Source organism: Nicotiana tabacum, chromosome 8 (genome assembly GCF_000715075.1).
Source record: "Nicotiana tabacum cultivar K326 chromosome 8, ASM71507v2, whole genome shotgun sequence".
Classification (NCBI taxonomy): Eukaryota; Viridiplantae; Streptophyta; class Magnoliopsida; order Solanales; family Solanaceae; genus Nicotiana; species Nicotiana tabacum.
Window position 1 is genome coordinate 19,590,810 of NC_134087.1, and position 18,960 is coordinate 19,609,769.

The window sequence follows — 18,960 nt, forward strand, 5'->3', positions numbered from 1 at the left end:
CCTTGTTTTTTACCAAGTCGTCAAATCACATCACTCTTTTTAAAAGCCAAAGCTACTAACTTTTCCACCCGCTTCCCCTTTCTAAGAGTTGTTTTTTAATTTTTGGCCCTCGGTACTCATATTAAAACTTAATTATATTCGAATTCGCCATACCTATCCTTTGTAAGAGTACTAAAGTTTTTCTACAAAAAGAATTATCGGCAATAATAAATTTATGTACTTGATATTTATATCAAATAAATATCCTTTGTAAGAGTACTAAAGTTTTTCTACAAAAAGAATTATCGGCAATAATAAATTTATGTACTTGATATTTATATCAAATAAACAAGATAAAATTCAATTTTTGTTACTTAGCGGCAAATGCAATATAAATATTATGGGTTCATTTTAATCCAATAGCTTTAGCTTAAACATATATATATATATTTAAATGTATTCTTTAAATAAGTATAAATAATAAAGTTCGAACTCAATCAATTAAAATGAATTGTGATTTTCAATCTTCAAATTTATAAAGTTCGAATTTTGAATATAACTTTATTATTACTTAAACATATTTAATCAAATAAGATATATTTACTAATAAGGGTTGTAGTCGAGTGATAAGTATTTCTTTATATTTAATCAGAGTTTCGGATTCGAGCCCCTGTATATGGATTGTTAGGAAGCGCTTTCTTCAATGTGAGACTTTCCGGTGCGAATCCGAATTTAGTTGGGTAATAATATGGATATTGGATACCAGTTGGGAACCAAAAAAAAGAGATATACGTAATTTTAACTCTCACATGTATCCATAAACTTCGACACAATCCATAAAGTAAAAAAGACTTAACATTAAACTACAGTGCTATAACTACATTTCCTTTTAATCTATTTTATCAATCATCAATTTCTAAGCAACCCCACAAGGAAAAAGTGTAATTGCGACTTTTCTTCATCCGAAAAAGACTCGGTATATATTCATTAGCTTCTAAGTTTTGTCCTCAGAAAAGCAAAACCCATCAAAAATTGAATATCCAGGTAGCTCAAATTCTTATCTTTTCATCTGTATTTTGTCCTAAATTTCCTCAAGATTGTAACTTTCTCGTTTTGGGTTTAAGATTTTACATTTGAGTGAGTTAATTCAGGCACCTCAAATTCATGTGTCTAATTTACACTCTTTAATATAAATTCCTAGTTCAAGATTGTAACTTTTTGTTTTGGGTTTATGTTTTTTATGTTTGGGTGAGTTAATTGGTCCAGAATTTCTTGATTCTTACTTTTTAATTCCCTTTATTGCGATTAATTGAAATTGATCGTAAAAGATGTTAATTTTTTCATCTTTTGATCTACAAAGCTTGAAGTTTCAAGCTTGGTTACTAATTTATGGTCTTGATTTTGTTCCAAAATTTGAATTGAGTTTTGGACTTGCTTTTATAGGTCAATTTGTTAATATGATGTTAGGTTTCAAGCTCGTTTAGCTACAATCCTCCAATTTTGTGTTCAAGAGCACACCATTATAGCTGTATATTTACTAAAATGGGATGGCCCTGAAATCTCAGTTTTATAGAGTTTATTACCTTATCTTGTTGGTGTTACTATGTGTTGTGTCTGCTTCTTTTACTTTTATCTTGGGCCGGGGTCTAATTGAAAAGCCTCCCTGCCTTCACAAGGTAGGGTTAAAGTTTGCGTACCCTCTGCCCCTCCCAGACCCCACTTTGTGGGATTACAGTGGGTTTGTTGTTGTATGGAGTTTATTACCTACCCGAAAAAGAAAGAAGCAATAAGACCCATCCCTCTTGATTAGTCTGCTGCTGTTCTTTGGTAGTGGGATATCTGTTTGGGAATTCAAACTAGGAGATCCAGTTTCCTTGCCGTTTTTATGGCATTGTGGATTTTTTATACTAATTGAGAGGAGCCTAAACCTTGTTAGAAGGAAATTAAAGAAATGTACATCTTATGCTTTTCAAATCCCTTTCTCTTGACATGTGATAGTCTTTTTAGTATGTAGCAACATTTATTTGGCAAAATAGGGGGCTAACCTTGTGCAATGCCATACAAAGGTTAAGCCAATCTATACAGCACTAAAGTATACTGAATTCACCAAAACCAATAGCCCTAGTAGTCTGTTATGTGTGATGGTTGGAAAATCTTCTTTTGCTTAGTGCGTCTCCAAATTTTTCCTCTTATACTTTTGTCACGTGAGATGGCTGATGATGTTTGATGATCTTAGGATAAGTTGGTGAATTGCTAATGGAAGAACACTTGGTTTTGTGTGTTGATCGTCTCATCACACCTGAATCTTTGCACTCGCTGCCAAGGTCCGAGGATGCAGAATCCTCTGTTGGCAGATCTTGCTCTCAGGTAGTTGGTACGTCCTCAGTTATTGATGCTAATGACAACGAACATCTAGGAGTTGGAGGTGAAGAAGAGCCATTACTTCAGAATGTGGAATGCCGGATTTGCCAGGAAGAAGATAGTGTGAAAAATTTGGAGGTTCCTTGTCGTTGCAGTGGCAGCTTGAAGGTATCTTTATGAAGTTGGTAAACTTTTATGCTCTTCTTGTTCAATGAGCTTGTTTGCTGCAATTACCTACTAAAGCTGAAAAATGTTTTGTTGTCAGCAATTCATAAAATGTATTTGTATACCAAACTTTTATAGTTCTTTACATTCTCTTTGATTTGCCTTAGAATTTAAAGTCTGGGAGCCATAGAATAGATGAGTTTATTTTATCTCTCTGTGATGCAATGTCCAACAACTATTTTTTTGTACTTATATGAGCTTTTATTGGTAGCCTAACTATTCTTTCTTCATTTCTCATCTACTTCGTTGTTGCAAAATCCAGTACGCTCATAGAAAATGTGTCCAGCGATGGTGCGATGAAAAGGGAGATATAACTTGTGAGATTTGCCATCAGGTATTTCAATGCATAGTCTATTTACCTCGTTCCATTGAGTATGATAATTACCTTTTGCCTCTTCCCTTCCCAAAACATGTTAAGATGATTGAGCCAGAAAAGAGTGAGGGAAGGTGAGATAGTGAGATGTCATAATTGACTCTGTACTAGCCGAGAGTATAGACAACCGTATTTATTTGATGTGTGCCTGCACTTTCCTTCCTCAATACTCTTTCCTGGCTAGAAGGAGTGTCACGAATTCCTATGCAGCAATTCAGCTGTATATTCATTTTCTTACTTCAGAAATATAGGACATTGATACTTTAGAATCACAAATTTGGATAATACTTACTGAAGGAGTTTGTAGTTCAAGTACACGAATTTTTTTCTATCTAGCTGGCAGGCTTACGAAACTTAGAAATTTTTCTGTCTAACCTGCAGCCTTATCAACCTGGCTATACTGCTCCCCCACCGCCTCCCCAATCTGAAGATACAGCCATTGACATTAGGTATGTTCAAGTCATAACTATTTTCTCATCTGTGTACCAAAGTTTATACCATTCAGTCATTCCCCTTAAACTAACTAGAGAGTATTGACACTGTGCGGATTTTGGTAATTACAGCACAAAATATGTGATATATAGTTTTTTTTTTTTTTTACTGTGGGATGCCTTTTCTCCCCTTTTCCCAGAAAAAAAAAAAAAGCGAAGACAACGGATAAGCTTTCTGTTGTTTGTATTTAGGCTTCCCGTGTACTTGAATATGTGAATCTCCTCTGCTTCTTCAGAAACCTCACAATATGCTCAGCTATTTGATAGATTTTAGCAAACATTTTTCACTAACAGAAGCCTTAATCATAGAAAAAAATCATTGGTGTTCAGTGACAGTTACATACTATTTATGTTGATTTTTGTTATTTTTTTTTTTTTTTGGCAATCTGCTAGGCAAGTGCCTAGGGCTAGTTTTTATATTAATAAAAGAAAAGAAGAATACAACAATTAGGAAAAGTACAAATAAGGGGGACAATAGCACCGGTATTGTTACCCATATGCCTTGGCTATATAATCACTCATCTGCGCCTCACATTGCCTATGACAGCCTCATGTAGAGGATTCATGGTGTAGCTGCCTGCAAAGTCTCACGAGGGCATATAATCTCATAGCCGTGTGGATAATTTCTAAAGGCATAGGACCAAGGCAACACTAACCGGGCTAAACCTTACCTTACTAATCCTATTGAGGCAAAGAAAAAGCCTCGCTTACTAACAAATTGAGTTCTGCATTAAATTGAGTTGTAGTTAAATGAAAACTCAGCTTCATTGGGATGAAAATATTTTTCTTTTCCCGTGGACCAACAACTATGGCTTCTTAAAAAATACTTAGAAATAAGAGTATTAACTAGCCGCAAAGATCTTTGCCATTTACTGTTCGTATAACATGTTTAACTTTTTATCTTTTGGGATATTTTAATTTTCACGATATATACTATTAGTGCATAATTTGGCCTTGTTACTAAATTTTGTAACATAATCTGATAATTACAATGATGCCACTTTTTGTCGTTAATATCTTCTGCCTATGTTAAGTGATCTGTTCTGACTATTTTTTTTCTGTCCTTAATTCTTTCCATTGACGGTGTTTTTCTGGGTTTATTGTTCAATAAAATCCAGACACTTTCTCTCTGCTTCTGGTGCCTCTGTGGTCATATAGCAATTGAAATATAAATAGAGCATCTTTTTGCAATCTTGCTGTGTTGAAAAGCTTCTTTTCTGTCTTATGTATCAATGATGAATTCAACCACGTGGATTAAGTAGAGGTTGGACAGTGGGTGGCACTCAGATTGACTTACATGATCCACGACTTCTTGCAATGGCTGCCGCTGAACGCCGTCTTCTAGACGCTGACTATGATGAATATGCTGATTCAAATGCTAGTGGAGCTGCATTTTGTCGTTCTGCTGCTTTAATAGTAAGCAACTGAAGCTATATCATGTAGTTCCATTGCATGGCAAACTTTCTTTTGCTAAGTAGTGGCAAATAGTAATGTTGGGCATGCATTAGAATGGTTCCTCTGGCTAGTATATACATGAATGGATAGAAAAGCTTCTCTTGACAGGAGGGTGGGAGTAACCTTGGTAGTGTGATACATGAATTTCATGTTAAGCTTTGTAATGGTAATTTAGGAATAGACTTCAGAGTGAAATTGAATTGGTTATAGAATTTTACCAAGGATGCATCTTTCAGCTCGTCTCATCGATTTTCATCGTATTGGAGTCATATTTTAGTATTGATATGTAAGAGAAAAAGTTATTTATCAAAAAAAAAAAGAAGATATTAACTCATCCACCCTTTTTCTATATAATTCTATCCTGGTGTTGGTTATTTACACACTCATGCTTGTCTTTCAAGATTCTCCCTGCAAGTTGTTGAAATGGTTTCTTGGTGGAGCTCATGCTTTTGTTCTCCTCTTCTCCTTCTATTACTCTTCTTATTTCTTGTGCTGCTTTTCTTCTGGTTGTCCAATTGGATCAGACATGAGAATTAGTTTCTTGCCTAAATATATTGAAGATTTTTGCGGTACGGCATGTAGCCCTACGTGTTTATGGATGTCAAAACCTGTGGATCTTCATGACAAAGTTTTGTTTTAAATCTTCTTACTTTGTTTGCTCACCTTATTGAATGATGCACTCTGTTTTCCTGCAGTTAATGGCCCTTCTGTTATTGAGGCATGCTCTGACCATTGGAAATGCTGATGAGGATGAGGATGATGTTTCCGTTTTTTTCTCCGTAAGTAGTACAAGGAATATTATTTCTGTTTGTTAGTTTCTAAGATGAGTTTATGACATACTGTATACTCTATGGTAAGGAGTGTGGGACTAATGATCTGGTTGATCCTTGACACAGCTTTTCCTACTCCGTGCTGCCGGTTTTCTTTTACCTTGTTACATTATAGCTTGGGCTATCGGTATATTGCAGCGTCGCAGGCAAAGGCAGGTTAGTGACTTTTTTCTGCTTTTTAAGTAACTTCTGTGACTATATTACTCCCTCCCTCATTCCTGTTTGACTGGACATGGAGTTTAAGAAAAAAAGAAAGACTTTTGAAACTTGTAGTTTGTACCAAGACATAGACATTTGTATGGCTAAAATCATCTCATTAGGGGGGTAAATGAGAAGTTTATAGTTAAATTATTTCCAAATATAAGAATGTATCATTCTTTTGGGACAGATTTATAAGGAAAGTGTGCCACATAAAATGGGACAGAAAGAGTTAACATTTGTCTTCATATTTGCACATTTAAGTGATACTTTATGTTCATGCACAATGTGTAAGTCTTATGCTGCAAATCCCTTGGTGTTTTCTGCTTTTCTTGTGGTGGTAATTGTTGATTAGTTGCTATATTTATGCACACTTGTAAGTTTTTATAATACATGCTTTTTCCAAGCTTAACCAACTATTTTGATTTCCATCTTTGGCTATTTATAAAAGTCCAACTTTCATGGATGAAATGTACATTTAATTATTTTTTCTTTTCCTAATAAGTCTTTGTCACCTTTACAATTCTTTAACTTCCAAAGAATTCAAAATCTAAGTTGGCCCTGTCCTTTTTTTCTTTAAAAATTTTCTCCATTAAGTATTAAACACGTTCAGCTTATTGATAGTGATGGAAATAACAGTAGGCAAGTGGTTATATACATTGTGGAAGTTACTGAATGGCCATCTTGAGCATGAGAATGACATCACTACTACTTTCAATATGCAAGTTTTGAGGTTCCGCTGTGATTTCAGGACTCCATTTTCACTACTGGTTAAGTTGAATTAATAAGGATCAGAGAATGTCATTTTGTCATGATAAAAAATTATGGAAACTAATAGCAGGTTCAACATTTGAGAATATTGGTTGTGTTCGACTTGCAGTGTAACCAACATTTGGGTCCCGTTTCTTGTAGACACTTAAAAGTTATATGTAGCATTTTTCCTTACTAATTACATGACTCATCTAAAGGTTAGTTTCTTAGCATTATATGGTGACATACCAATTGGTGTTTTAAAATCAGTTCTATAAGCCCAGAGTGCATCATCTAGCTTTTTCCCCCAATCAGTTCTAGTGGCGTTTACAGTCTTGGTCAATACACTCTTTATCTCTCTATTAGACATTTCCACCCGTCCACTGGTCTGCAGGTGATAAGGGGTTGTCACCTTGTGGCGTACATCATACTTTGCTAGCAACTTCTCGAAGGCTCTATTACAGAAGTGGGTGCCTCCGTCACTGATAATCGGTCTCGGGGTCCCCAAACGGGTGAATATGTTCTTCTTCAAAAACCCCACCACCACTCTTGCATCATTAGTGGGCAACGCTGCAGCTTCTACCCATTTGGACACGTAATCCACAGCAACAAGTATGAACTTATTGCCAAAGGAGCTGACGAAAGGTCCCATGAAGTCAATCCCCCAGACATCAAATACTTACACTTCTTGAATCGGGTTCATGGGAATCTCATGGCGACGGGAAATGTTCTCGGTTCGCTGACATTCGTTGTAGCCCTTCACCCATTGGTGCGCATCTTGAAACACTGTTGGCCAAAAGAAACTGGCCTCTAGCACTTTCACAACTGTCCTGACTCCTCCAAAATGCCCTCCATATGCTGATGCATGACATGCCTGCAAAACAGAAGATTGTTCTATCTCGGGGACGCACCTCTGGATCATATTATCAATACATATTCAAAACAGGTAAGGTTCATCCCAATAATACATGCGGCAGTCACGATAAAACCTTTTCTTTTGTACAGAGGAAAGGTCATAGGGAACTATACCGCTGGCCAGGTAATTTGCAAAGCCTGCATACCATGGCACTTCCTCAAGACTAGTAGCAATTGGCTGCTCGTCTGGAAAAGTTTCTAGAATATCCTCAACCTCAACTGAGTTTTCAGCTCCCTTAAGTCGTGATAGATGGTCAGCGACTTGGTTTTCTGTGCCCTTACGGTCACGAATTTCGAGGTCAAATTCTTACAGTAGCAACACCCAACGAATCAGGTGCAACTTAGACTCCTTCTTCTCAATCAAATACCTGAGAGCTGCATGATTAGTGTACACAATTACCTTAGAGCCAATCAGGTACGATCTGAATTTGTCGAAAGCAAACACCACAGCCAACATCTCCTTCTTAGTCACAGTATAGTTCAACTGGGCTCCACTCAGCGTTCTACTGGCATAGTAGATTGGATGCATTAGCTTGTCTTTCCGTTGTCCTAGCACTGCCCCCACTGCGTAGTCACTGGCATCACTCATGAGTTCAAATGGTTGCTCCCAGTCGGGGGCAACAATGATAGGTGTTGTGACCAGCCTCTTTTTCAGCTCCTCGAATGCTACCCTGCAATCATCAGAAAACAAAAAGGGGTGATCTTTTTCTAACAACTTACAGAGAGGGTTGGCAATTTTTAAAAAATCTTCTATGAATCTCCGGTAGAAACTGGCATGCCCAAGGAAGCTTCTGATTTCCTTGACTGAAGTGGGAGGTGGAAGCTTTGCTATCACGTCAACTTTAGCGCGATCCACCTAAATTCCTTTACTTGACACCCGGTGCCCCAAGCTACTTTGTACCTGAAAGAATCTTTAAACGCGAAGCATAGCGCGGTTAAATACTATGTTATGTGGGTTGTCTTATCGATGTAAAAAGTTGCTCGCCTGCAAAAGTTATATTGTACCCAAAAGAATCTTTAGTACGCGAAGCATATCACGGTTAAATACTATATTATGTGTGTTATCTTGCCTATAAATAACTAGCGCATTTTAGTTGTTATCTGCGCTTAACCAAAACAAATAGCAAAACTTTTCATAAAAGCAGGGTATTTTTTTTTTGCATTAACAAATGTCTGGACGCAATGACCAACCAATGTGCTATTGTGGAAAACAATGTATGATGAAGTCATGTTGGTCCGATGGTCATGTTGGCGCAGATACTAGATGTGTGTAAACAGGTTTGGAGGTAATGATGAAAATTATTGCAATTTTGAGGAATAGTAGATGAATCCATTGAGCAGGAATGCTACAAAGAATCTTTGCATTATATTTGGAAAATGAACTGCGAATGCCAACGCCATGAGTTTGAAATGAAATGAGAAATTGCGACATTGCAGGAGAAACTAAAAGAGGCGGAAGAAGAAAAAAATAAGCTGGAAGAGAAATTTAAGTGGTTGGAGCAGAGAATACTAGGCTATAGTGACTAAACAATGACATGTATGTGTTGAGTGTAGTATTTTATCTTTATGTTTTTCGTGTCTTGTATTTTTATTATTTGTACTGAATTTAAATTATGTTAAGTTGCTATATTTGTGTTTGTGTTGTAGTATTAAAATAACGAAGAACCGGAGAAATAAAAACATAATGCACATATAATGTAAACAATAAAAATAGTTTTTATTATTTACTGAATGTCATATGTACATAAAATTAAAAAAAAAAAATTAATGTGTCCCACATCCTGTATGCTTTAATGCAGCCGTTCCCTGAGGCGTATCCCATCCCGCCCGGCTACACTATTAGGATCATCCTTATCACGACGCCTCTTTATCGGAGGATGGGCTGCATCATGATCGTCAGTTAGGATGGCAGGCTCGGTAAAAGGGGTCGTCGGTGCAGCAATAACCTACAGAATAATGACATATTTTAGTATATGAAATATGCAATAGTGATTTCATAAAAATAATTAGAATGTCTTACCATGGTCGCAGTGGGCTCCTAAATATACTCATCCGTCTCAAGCATGTGAGTGTCGTACCTAGTGGCCTCCGCGACGGGCAAAGATGATGGCTTAAAAAAATATGTTTTAGATATTATGAATAATCAATGAAAAACACAAAAATTAAGTAATAGTAATGCAAACTAACCAAATCCTGTAGAAGATCCTCAGCATCCCTCGGTGATGAGCCATAGCTAAGTCAGCGCTCACTATCCACATCTCATACCGGACGAGCATCAGCAACTGTCTATGCCTCTGGAGGGTCAGCAAACAACGCATCACAGCCATATGAGGTAAAGATCGTGCCCGCAATCGACAATGGAGCTGACGAGTCACCTACGAAGTCCTTGGAGTAAGCCCCAAGCTAAATGAAGGCACATCACTAGGATCAGGGTGGTCACCTATATGATCAACTTCAACATCCTCAATAGGTGCCTCAACTCCCTCTTGCTGGGGACCACCTCCTCGCCGACCCCCACGACCTCGTGGGACACCCCTACCTCGTGGCATACCCCCGCCTCATGGAACACCTTACCATGCCGACCATGTTCAGGCTGCACTGCTGGCCCACGATGATACTGCTCTAGCGCCATATAATCAACCTTGTATGCTAAGCATTTATCATCCCGGGCTCACTGCAATGTCCGGGCCGCCAAATCTGTAACCTGAAGGCCATAGTCGTGCAAAGCGGCTCCCTTCTGACATGTTGTTGCATCTGCTGTCCCAACTGGTGGAACATATGTAGTCCAATAACCTGCACAACATGTAAAATATTTATTATGAAATGATAATGTTAACGTTATAACTAAGTATACCAAATAACATACTAGTGCCTCATGCCTCCTAGCGTATGAAATGAACTGACCGCCAGCGCGATGAACGGGATTCCCGATGATAAGTCGGGTAATGCTGTGGTACCAGCTGATATGCTCACGCGCACCAGCCATAAGCTCTGGTGGAGGGGTGGCGAAATCTGGTCACGCCGCTTGTCCCAATCTCGATTTATGCCTCTACCCATGCCTCATATGCCTCGTCCACCCTCGAACAATCATCCCGCCGGTAATGTATCCTAACCCAAGATGGCGGTGGAGGTAAAAGCTGTGGTCGACCAAACTGGCGAAGGATTCGCTCAGTGGCATGATGCTCGACAATATCGAGACGTATCAACGGGACGGAAGAGCTCCAGATAAGTCTCCAGGTCGAGCAATAGTTAGGAAAACCAACTATTAGCTCGTCGCTATATGGCCTCCAAATGAACTATTACATAAAAACAGGAACCATGAGTAAACAAAACACATATCTAACGCAGGCCAAGTAAACTTAAGTATAGAATTACCTGCGCGTCCTCCAGCAAATCCAACAAATCTCTGCAATAGGGGAGATTATATCGAGCCTCGTACTCGCGTTCGTATCCCTGCCTCTCAACCCACCTCCTAGCCAAAGGAAGAAACGGTTGAGGTGGTGCATCCTGAGTTATGAGTGGTAGAGGTGACTGAAACTACAGGAACCGCTCCCAGACCCAAACCCAATATATAATTTGGACGTAAAATTTAAGGTATATTTTTATGATGAATGTTATAATGAAGAGAGTATTTGACTATGTTTTCACCTGCAGCAACGGTATAAATCCTGCAATGTCTCGCTGGGTGCCCATGCATGCCCGGCATATCTGCCGGTACAAGTAACCAAATATAGCAGCACCCTAGTTGTACTAATGTAAATCATCTAGCCACTTAAGATGATGAAGAAATTTCAAGCTGACTAGGTTTCCCGAAGTGTTCGAAAACAATACGCCTCCAAACATACGCAGTAGCAGCGACCTCGCGTACCGGTTAATATGAAGCTCCGATGTATCATGAGTAATATCATCATGCATGGCCTCCAAATGCAGCAGGATGGGCGTCAACGCAAGATGACTAGCCCCAACTAATACACCCTCATCCTCTAGCCGGATGTCGGTGAGCCACTACAACATGTCCAAGTACTCAGCTCCCCTATAATCTCTCATGCCTTGCGGCAAAGAATAGCAAGTCTATCAACCGGCAGCCCATACAGGACCTTTACGTCCTACAACGTGATAGTGGCATTGCCAAAGGGCAAATGGAATGTGTGTGTCTTTGGTCGCCACCACTCTATCAAAGCCGTGATCAAAGACCAATCCAGCTGCAGCCAGCCAATCTCAATGATCCTATAAAACCCCATATCCTGCAAGCGTCTGACTACACGAGGATGGAATTGGTGGTCCTTAAGAAAGTCTCACACGCCGTCTATTCTCTAGAACGTAAAGTCTGGGCTAATAACTCCCCCTCCCATATGTAGGAAGACCTATGCTCGGCCTGTAGCAGTAGTAGTTCTAGGGAGGCAGGTCCGGGATGTAAAAGCGAAACCTCCATGACGACTACTGTAAATTGAACAAAATTAATTACATTATTTTTCTTTTCTATTGCTTTGAATATTAAATTTTATTCGATATTTTTACTATATTGTTATTTAGGTTGATACATTTTCAATATTGTAATTTTATATTTTATACTTTACTTTAGTATGTTAGTTTTATTATTTTCTGTGTTAGTTTTATTAATTTATATATTGATTTTATTATTTTATACGTTTGTTAGTTATTCACCTATTTTTTACTATACATGATTTAATCATTAAATATTCACATTTTGGTTCCGGACACAATATTTGAGGCCCAGTAGCACCAATTGTATCCTGAATTCTAATGTTCGTGATGAGAAATTTTTTTTTCGATTTTTCACTCAACAAGTTTGTTATTTTATATGTTAGTTTTATTATTTAATATGTTAGTTTTATTATTTAATATGTTTGTTTGTTATTGACTTATTTTTTACTATACTAAAATTCAATAATTAATTTTCATAACTATACAAGATTTAATTATTAAATAATCACATTTTGGTTTAGGACACAATATTTGAGGCCAGTAGCACCAATGTAACCTGAATTCTTATGTTCTTACATCTGTTGACTATAATTGGAGATAATTTGTGTTTGAATATCAGCTTTTTGATGTATTTTTGGGAATAAGAGATATTTAAATGATTCATTTCTATAACTATAAGGATACTACGCTAAAGGGCACTACGTTGTACTACGCTAAAAAGTGAGTAGATTACAAATACGAACACTACATTAGGCCACAAGATATCACTATAGGGAACTAAAGTAAAAATTTATCTAGTTTACTAGTCTTTTAGCAAATTAATAATCTAAATCGGATAAAAATAATAAATCAATTTAATCACAAAATAATCACAAAATTACATATACCACAGTAAAAAATAACTAATTAATATTTTTTAACAACTAATAATAATTTCTCTATTTTTGTAGCACACTAATACTATAGTCCGGACAAAAAATAACAAATTAATTAAATTGCAAAACAATCACAAAATAACATAGAGCACATAAAAAAACAACTAATATGCATTTTTATACAAGTTTTAACAAAAACTAAGTCGGAATACCTCGATTTCAGGTTTTAGAAAGTCGAAAATTTTGTGATCTGGAGCCAAAATATAAGCAACAATGTCCGAGATAACGCCTTAGCTAGCACGTGGGACCAAAAATCTTTACTTTTTGTAGGTGGGTAGGCTCCACTCAAGCTTTTTTGGATTAAAAATTGGGGAGGGGGAGGGGTACTGCTGGTTTTTTAAAGAAAATTTTACCTCCTATAGCAAACTATTACACCATGTTTATGATAAACCAACAAAATTTTAAAATATTATTACTTATAGCCACATTTTTTTTATTTTATAGAAAAACAAGTATTTATTTATACCAACTGATAACTAGGGATTATGATACATTTTACACTCCTTCTTACTTGAGTTTTGATTAGAAATGTATACAAAATAGTCTCAAAGGCTTACATGTTGTACTTGATAGCAGAGTTTGGTCAATAAGGTGACAATCCGTCAAAACCAGCTCAAAAAGGAGTGAAACATGCACAAGTGCCAAGAACAAGTCCAAGCACAGTGTAACAGGACCAATGCAGCCGCACTCAATTCTGTGCGGTCCGCAAAGAGGAAGTTCATAGAGATGCTCATTTCAGACATTCAAGCAATACGACCGCAAAGCATTTCATTCGGATCGCATTGGCTTCATTGCGGCTGCACTCGATATTGTGTGGTCCGCAAAGCTGGAGTTCAGAGAATTGCCAATTTGGGAATCATTGCCAATGCGGTCCGCGGTCCTTTTTGTGCGGACCGCAACAGAAGCCACCAGGGCGGCGGTGCATTTTGTGCGGCCCGCGGTGGCCAAGTTCAGAGAGCAGAAGTTTTAAGCCAAGAGCCTCAGTGCGACCGCGCTCGATTTTGTGCGGACCGCACTACCCCCCCCACAACCCCGCCGGGGTATTTTTGTCCAGAAAATTCGGCCTAGTATAAATAGTTTCTTTTCCCATTTTTAGGTCATCAGTGGTAGTTTTAAGCGGAGCTGTGCTCATGAATAATGTCCTTTTACTATTTTGAGTAATTTTACAATAGTTTTATCATTGAATCTTTAAGTTTTAGCTAGTAATTAAATATTATGGGGTTTTTCCATCTATTTCTTTGTTTTCTTCTATTATCATGAGTAGCTAGACCCATTAGCTAGGGTTGTGGCTCAACCCTAGTGCGGGTATTTGATGGGTCTTGTGTTTTAAGGCTTGAATGTCTATGTGTGTTTGATATTTGGACTAATTTATGGTTTTAATGTTGAATTAGTGGTTGCAAACACTAATTTGTGCCTATTTGACTTGGGCTCTTCTTAAGAAAGAGAGCATAAGTCTATGAAAATTAGTTCAAAAAGGAATTGGGGCGTATTTAAGAGATTGATAGCCCCAATTAAAGGGTTAAACCTAGAGATAGTAATAACCGACTTGAACCTCAATTGCTTGCACAAATTATCATACCCAATTGGTCTTGAGAAAGTCAATTAGGGCAAAATCACTCAAACTATTGAGAGGTATAGAGTGAGTATCCCCAACATGACAACCTAGCCTTAGACTCGAGAACCCGTCAAGTATCCACCTAGGAGAAAGTCACTTCCCTAGTGTCTTTTAACTATTTAGACAACATTCAATAGTTTACTCTTAGCTTAATTTAGCATCTTATTAGTATAAATTTAGAAGTAATATTAAAACCAACTATGATTAGAAGTGCAATTAGGAGCAATTATGCATCTCTAATTTAGATAGAAACTCAATTCCCATTTCTAGCTCCCTGTGAAAATTGATCCCGACTTTCTCGGGTAAAAGCTACTTCGACCACTCTCGCTACTTTGTAGTAGTGCAGGGTTGGCCTCGATCACTTCTTGGCGCCGTTACCGGGGAACTAACAGCTTTGGCTATCTATCTAAATAGTTATGTGTATTGTTCTTCTTTCCTTCTTTGTTACTAATTTGTGTGTGTCACAACTTCAGGTACAAAATGGCAGCAAACAACCCACATCTTGGAGATATTCCGTCAGGGGAGGAGGTAGATGACAATATTGATGATGAGGTTCCTATAGTACCTCAAGCTCAAAGGAGAGGCCGACAAGCCAATGATAATATTCCAGACCGGTCGTTTTGAGCTCTAGCGCGTCGTTCAGCAGTTTGAGGCCATGAGCAGCTTCATTTCAGGTATTATGACTTGAACGCATGGTCGAAAAAGAATTCCGGGTAATTCAGAGTTGATTTGGAAAGAGAATTCTCATTTCGGAAGCTTTAAGTTGAAGGAATTAACTAAGATTGAATTTTTGAGCAAACGACCTCAGAATTGGGATTCGAAGGTTCTAGCGGGTTCGTATGATGATTTCGAACTTAGGCGTATGTCCGGACAGAGTTTTGGAAGACCTGGGAACATTTTGGCACCTATTGTGGAAGTTAGCATTTTGGAAGAATTTCATAAGTTTGGGTTGAAGTGCATTTCAGTGTTATTAATGTCTGTTTTGGATTCCGAGTCTAGGAATAGCTCCGTATGGTGATTCTGGTGCTGGGAGCGCGATTAGAAGTGAATTCCAGGTCCGTGTGTCATTTTGGAGTCATTTGGCTAAAATAAAAATTTGAAGGTTTTTGAGAAGTTTGACCGGAAGTGGACTTTTTGATATCGTGGTCGGAATCCGATTTCAGAAGTTGGAGTAGGTCCGTAATGTCAAATATGACTTGTGTGCAAAGTTTGAGGTCAATCAGATGTGATTTAATAGGTTTCAACATCGAATGTTGAAGTTTGAAATTCTAAAGTTCTTTAAGCTTGGATTGGAGGTCGATTCATGATTTTAGCATTGTTGGATATGGTTTGAGGACTCGGTCAAGTCCGTAGTGTGTTTTGGGATTGGTTGGTATAATTGGTTAGGGTCCCGAGGGCCTCGGGTGAATTCCGGATGGTTAACTGATCAATTTTGGAAATTGGAAGAGGAAGTGAAGCAGATGTCTTCTGTGTAACCACACCTGCGAGGCTTGGGCCGCAGATGCGGAGTAGCAAAAGCGATCAGGAGAGTCGCAGATGCGATTTTGGGTTGGGAGTGTAAGGACTGCAGATGCGGTCATCTCGCCACAGAAGCGGGACTGCACCTGCGGGTGTTGAGGCACAGAAGCGGAAAGGGCAGCCTGGAGAGAAACTTCAGAAGCGGTAGAGGGGGAGCACCTGCGGAAACACAAAAGCGTTCTTGTGACCGCAGGTGCGGAAGTGCTGGAGGCAGTAAGTTCTGTTAAAATCGGGGGTTGGTCATTTTTCCCCATTTTAATTTGGTGTGGATGATTTTGGAGAGCTTCAAGTGGGGTTTTCATCATCAACGACAAGGTAAGCTAACTCTACCTATCTTGAGTTAAATATAGTGATTATGTATGGATTTTAGCATGTAAATTGGTAGAAATTCAGGGGTTCGAGGAAAACCTAGAAAATTTGTATTCTTGGATTTTGACCACGATTTTGGGTATGAAATTAAGAGAAAATCATATATTTGAGTTCGTGAGTTCATGGGTAAACTTTGTCTTCAAAAAATTTCGAAATCCGGGCACGTGAACCCGAGGGCAATTTTGTCAACTTTTCGATCGGGGTTAGGAATTGTTATATATTGGATTGTATTGAGTAATTGAACATATGTTAATGGATATACATAATTATTGGCTAGTTTTGGAGCATTCATCGACTCGGGTCTTTGAAAGGGCGTGGAATGTTGGTTATGGATCTTCGGAGCGAGGTGAGTCTCCTTTCTAACCTTGTAAGAGGGAATTGTCCCCATAGGTGAAATATTGGTTATGTGCTCCTATTTGTGGGGGCTACGTACGCACGAGGTGATGAGAGTTCGTGCGTAGCTACTATTATGTTTAAGTCCGGGTAGTCTAGGACCCAAAAACATGCTATATTTGGAATATTTATAATCTTATTGACATTTGAATTGCCTAAATCCTATCGAATTGGTAAATAAATTTCTAGAAGGATTAAACTTAATTTTTCTTAAATTATTAAAAGAGAATTGACTTTTATTTGGATAAACATTCTCCGATAAATTCTTAATTGGCTGTTTGACTGTGTGTATCTATGTGTGCCCGCGTCGCATGTATGATTCACGAGCGGGGTATTTGTTTATTTATGTTGACCACGTCGCATGTATGATTCGCGAGCGGGGTAATAGATGCATTTATGGTTCGCGTCGTTCGACCCTCGGTAGTGCACATTTTACATTTATGTTGGATTGGGCTATACGACCTCGGCAGGATATGCCCATGCTTATATTGTTTTCCTGAGAATTTTTAATGTTGATACTTGCCTTTCCTGGCTAGAGATAAATGGATAAAGATAATGAAAAGTAAATTTTTGGAAACCCTTTTATTATTGAGAAGTTGTCTACCTGCTATCTGGCTGTATGAGTTTATAATTGCTTTATAAAATCCATGATCTCCACCCAATTTTTACTATATTATCATTGGACCACTAGTAAGTGTCGAAGTCGACCTCTCGTCTCTACTTCTTCGAGATTAAACGGGATACTCACTGGGTACACATTGTTTTCGTACTCATAATACATTTGCTGTGCATTTTTGTTGCACAGGTTTATGTGTGGCTAGTGACTTAGTGGCATTGTGGATGGTTGGTACAGAGACTTAGGTGAGCTGCATTATCGAGGCGCCCCGCAGTCAGCAGAGTCTCCTTCAGAGTATTGCATTGTATTTTCATTTCTGTCCACTTGTATTCCGGACAATCACTGTATTTTATTTCATTCACTAGTAAATGCTCATCCACTCGTGACACCGGGTTCTGGGATGATCACGAGATTTTTCAGTAGTTAAATTTTATAAAGACATCTGCATTTATTCAGTGGAGTTTATTACTTATTATTTATTTGTTTAAAGGAACTAATTTCAAAATAAACAAAAAATAAGAAATTGCTAGTAAATTGTTGTTGGCTTGCCTGACAGTGGTGTCTGGTGCCATTATGACCCTTAGTGGATTTTGGGTCGTGACAACATGGTATCAGAGCACTAGGTTCCCTTAGGTCTCAGGAGTCATGAGTAAGTCTAGTAGAGTCTCGCAGATTGGTACGGAGACGTATGTACTTATCTTCGAGAGGCTACAGGATTGTTAGGAGCACCTCCCTTCTTGATTCCTCATCGTGCGATTTGATTCCTTGAGGCTTATGCCCTTGTTTCCTTCCTACTCAATCTTATGTGACGCGAACCGCTTGTTATAAATCGAGAATTGAAGAATATTAATGGTACTACAAATGTGGTGCGGGATGTTTCTCCCGGTATAGTTGGTCGGGCTATTGTCGTTGCCTGGCGGAAGGATTTTTCTATCGTTTTGGCTCGATAGTTATGCTTCTAAGAGCTTGGAGGCTATGCACATGTTTCTATGATGCTTATGATTGGTTATCACACAGTATTGACTTGATGGTAGGATACTTGCCTATGTGTTGGGGCGGTGAATGATTTGAAAGGAAGTCTACTCAGTGCACGATTCAGAGATCTGATATTTCATTTCCGGTGGAGGAAAAACAATTAGCCTGTGAATGTCCAGATTTGGGGTGATGGAGTAAAGAGACTTGGTATTTTCAAGCATGGTGGAATTTTCATCTGCGATCTAGTGTCGTCGTCCTCAATTGTATGTGTTAAGTTCGTCGGTGTTATGGTCTTCTACGATTCGCCTTTGGGGTAAGATATTATAAAATAATATTGGAGAAATGGTTGTTAGAGATCATGGAGTGCAGTGAGTGGTATGGAATTTGAAGTGAGGATCAAGGTTGCAGTTCGGTGTTGACAAGGATGTCACGAGCTCGGATGAGCAGGAAAAGGGTTTGGATGTTTAAAGTAAGCTGGTATTGTCTTCAGCGTCACCTGAGATTGGTGTTTTGTGA

General features: G+C 38.3%; 1 protein-coding gene across 11 annotated transcripts; it reads left to right on the top strand.

Annotated features, from left to right (window-relative positions):
* Window positions 1–865: 865 nt before the first annotated feature.
* On the top strand, window positions 866–17,921 carry LOC107773321 (uncharacterized). Of its 11 annotated transcripts, none has more exons than XM_075219050.1 (9): window positions 866–1,023; window positions 2,216–2,508; window positions 2,828–2,899; window positions 3,320–3,387; window positions 4,689–4,845; window positions 5,580–5,663; window positions 5,781–5,870; window positions 15,047–16,806; window positions 17,659–17,921. In XM_075219050.1, the coding sequence occupies exons 2-8, from the start codon at window positions 2,236–2,238 to the stop codon at window positions 15,107–15,109; spliced, it is 807 nt and encodes a 268-aa protein (XP_075075151.1). In that variant the 5' UTR covers window positions 866–1,023; window positions 2,216–2,235; the 3' UTR covers window positions 15,110–16,806; window positions 17,659–17,921. The 11 variants fall into 11 exon arrangements, with proteins under 11 accessions (XP_075075151.1, XP_075075150.1, XP_075075153.1 ...); XM_075219049.1 differs by having other exon boundaries at window positions 15,047–15,247; XM_075219051.1 differs by having other exon boundaries at window positions 867–1,023; window positions 4,692–4,845.
* Window positions 17,922–18,960: the final 1,039 nt, after the last annotated feature.

Bases quoted from the DNA above. Each gene is read 5' to 3' on its own strand.
- LOC107773321 (XM_075219045.1), top strand. From the start codon at position 2,236: ATGGAAGAACACTTGGTTTTGTGTGTTGATCGTCTCATCACACCTGAA. The intron at 3,388-4,688 runs GTATGTTCAAGT...ACGTGGATTAAG, and splicing joins GATACAGCCATTGACATTAG to TAGAGGTTGGACAGTGGGTG. The intron at 5,664-5,780 runs GTAAGTAGTACA...TCCTTGACACAG, and splicing joins ATGTTTCCGTTTTTTTCTCC to CTTTTCCTACTCCGTGCTGC.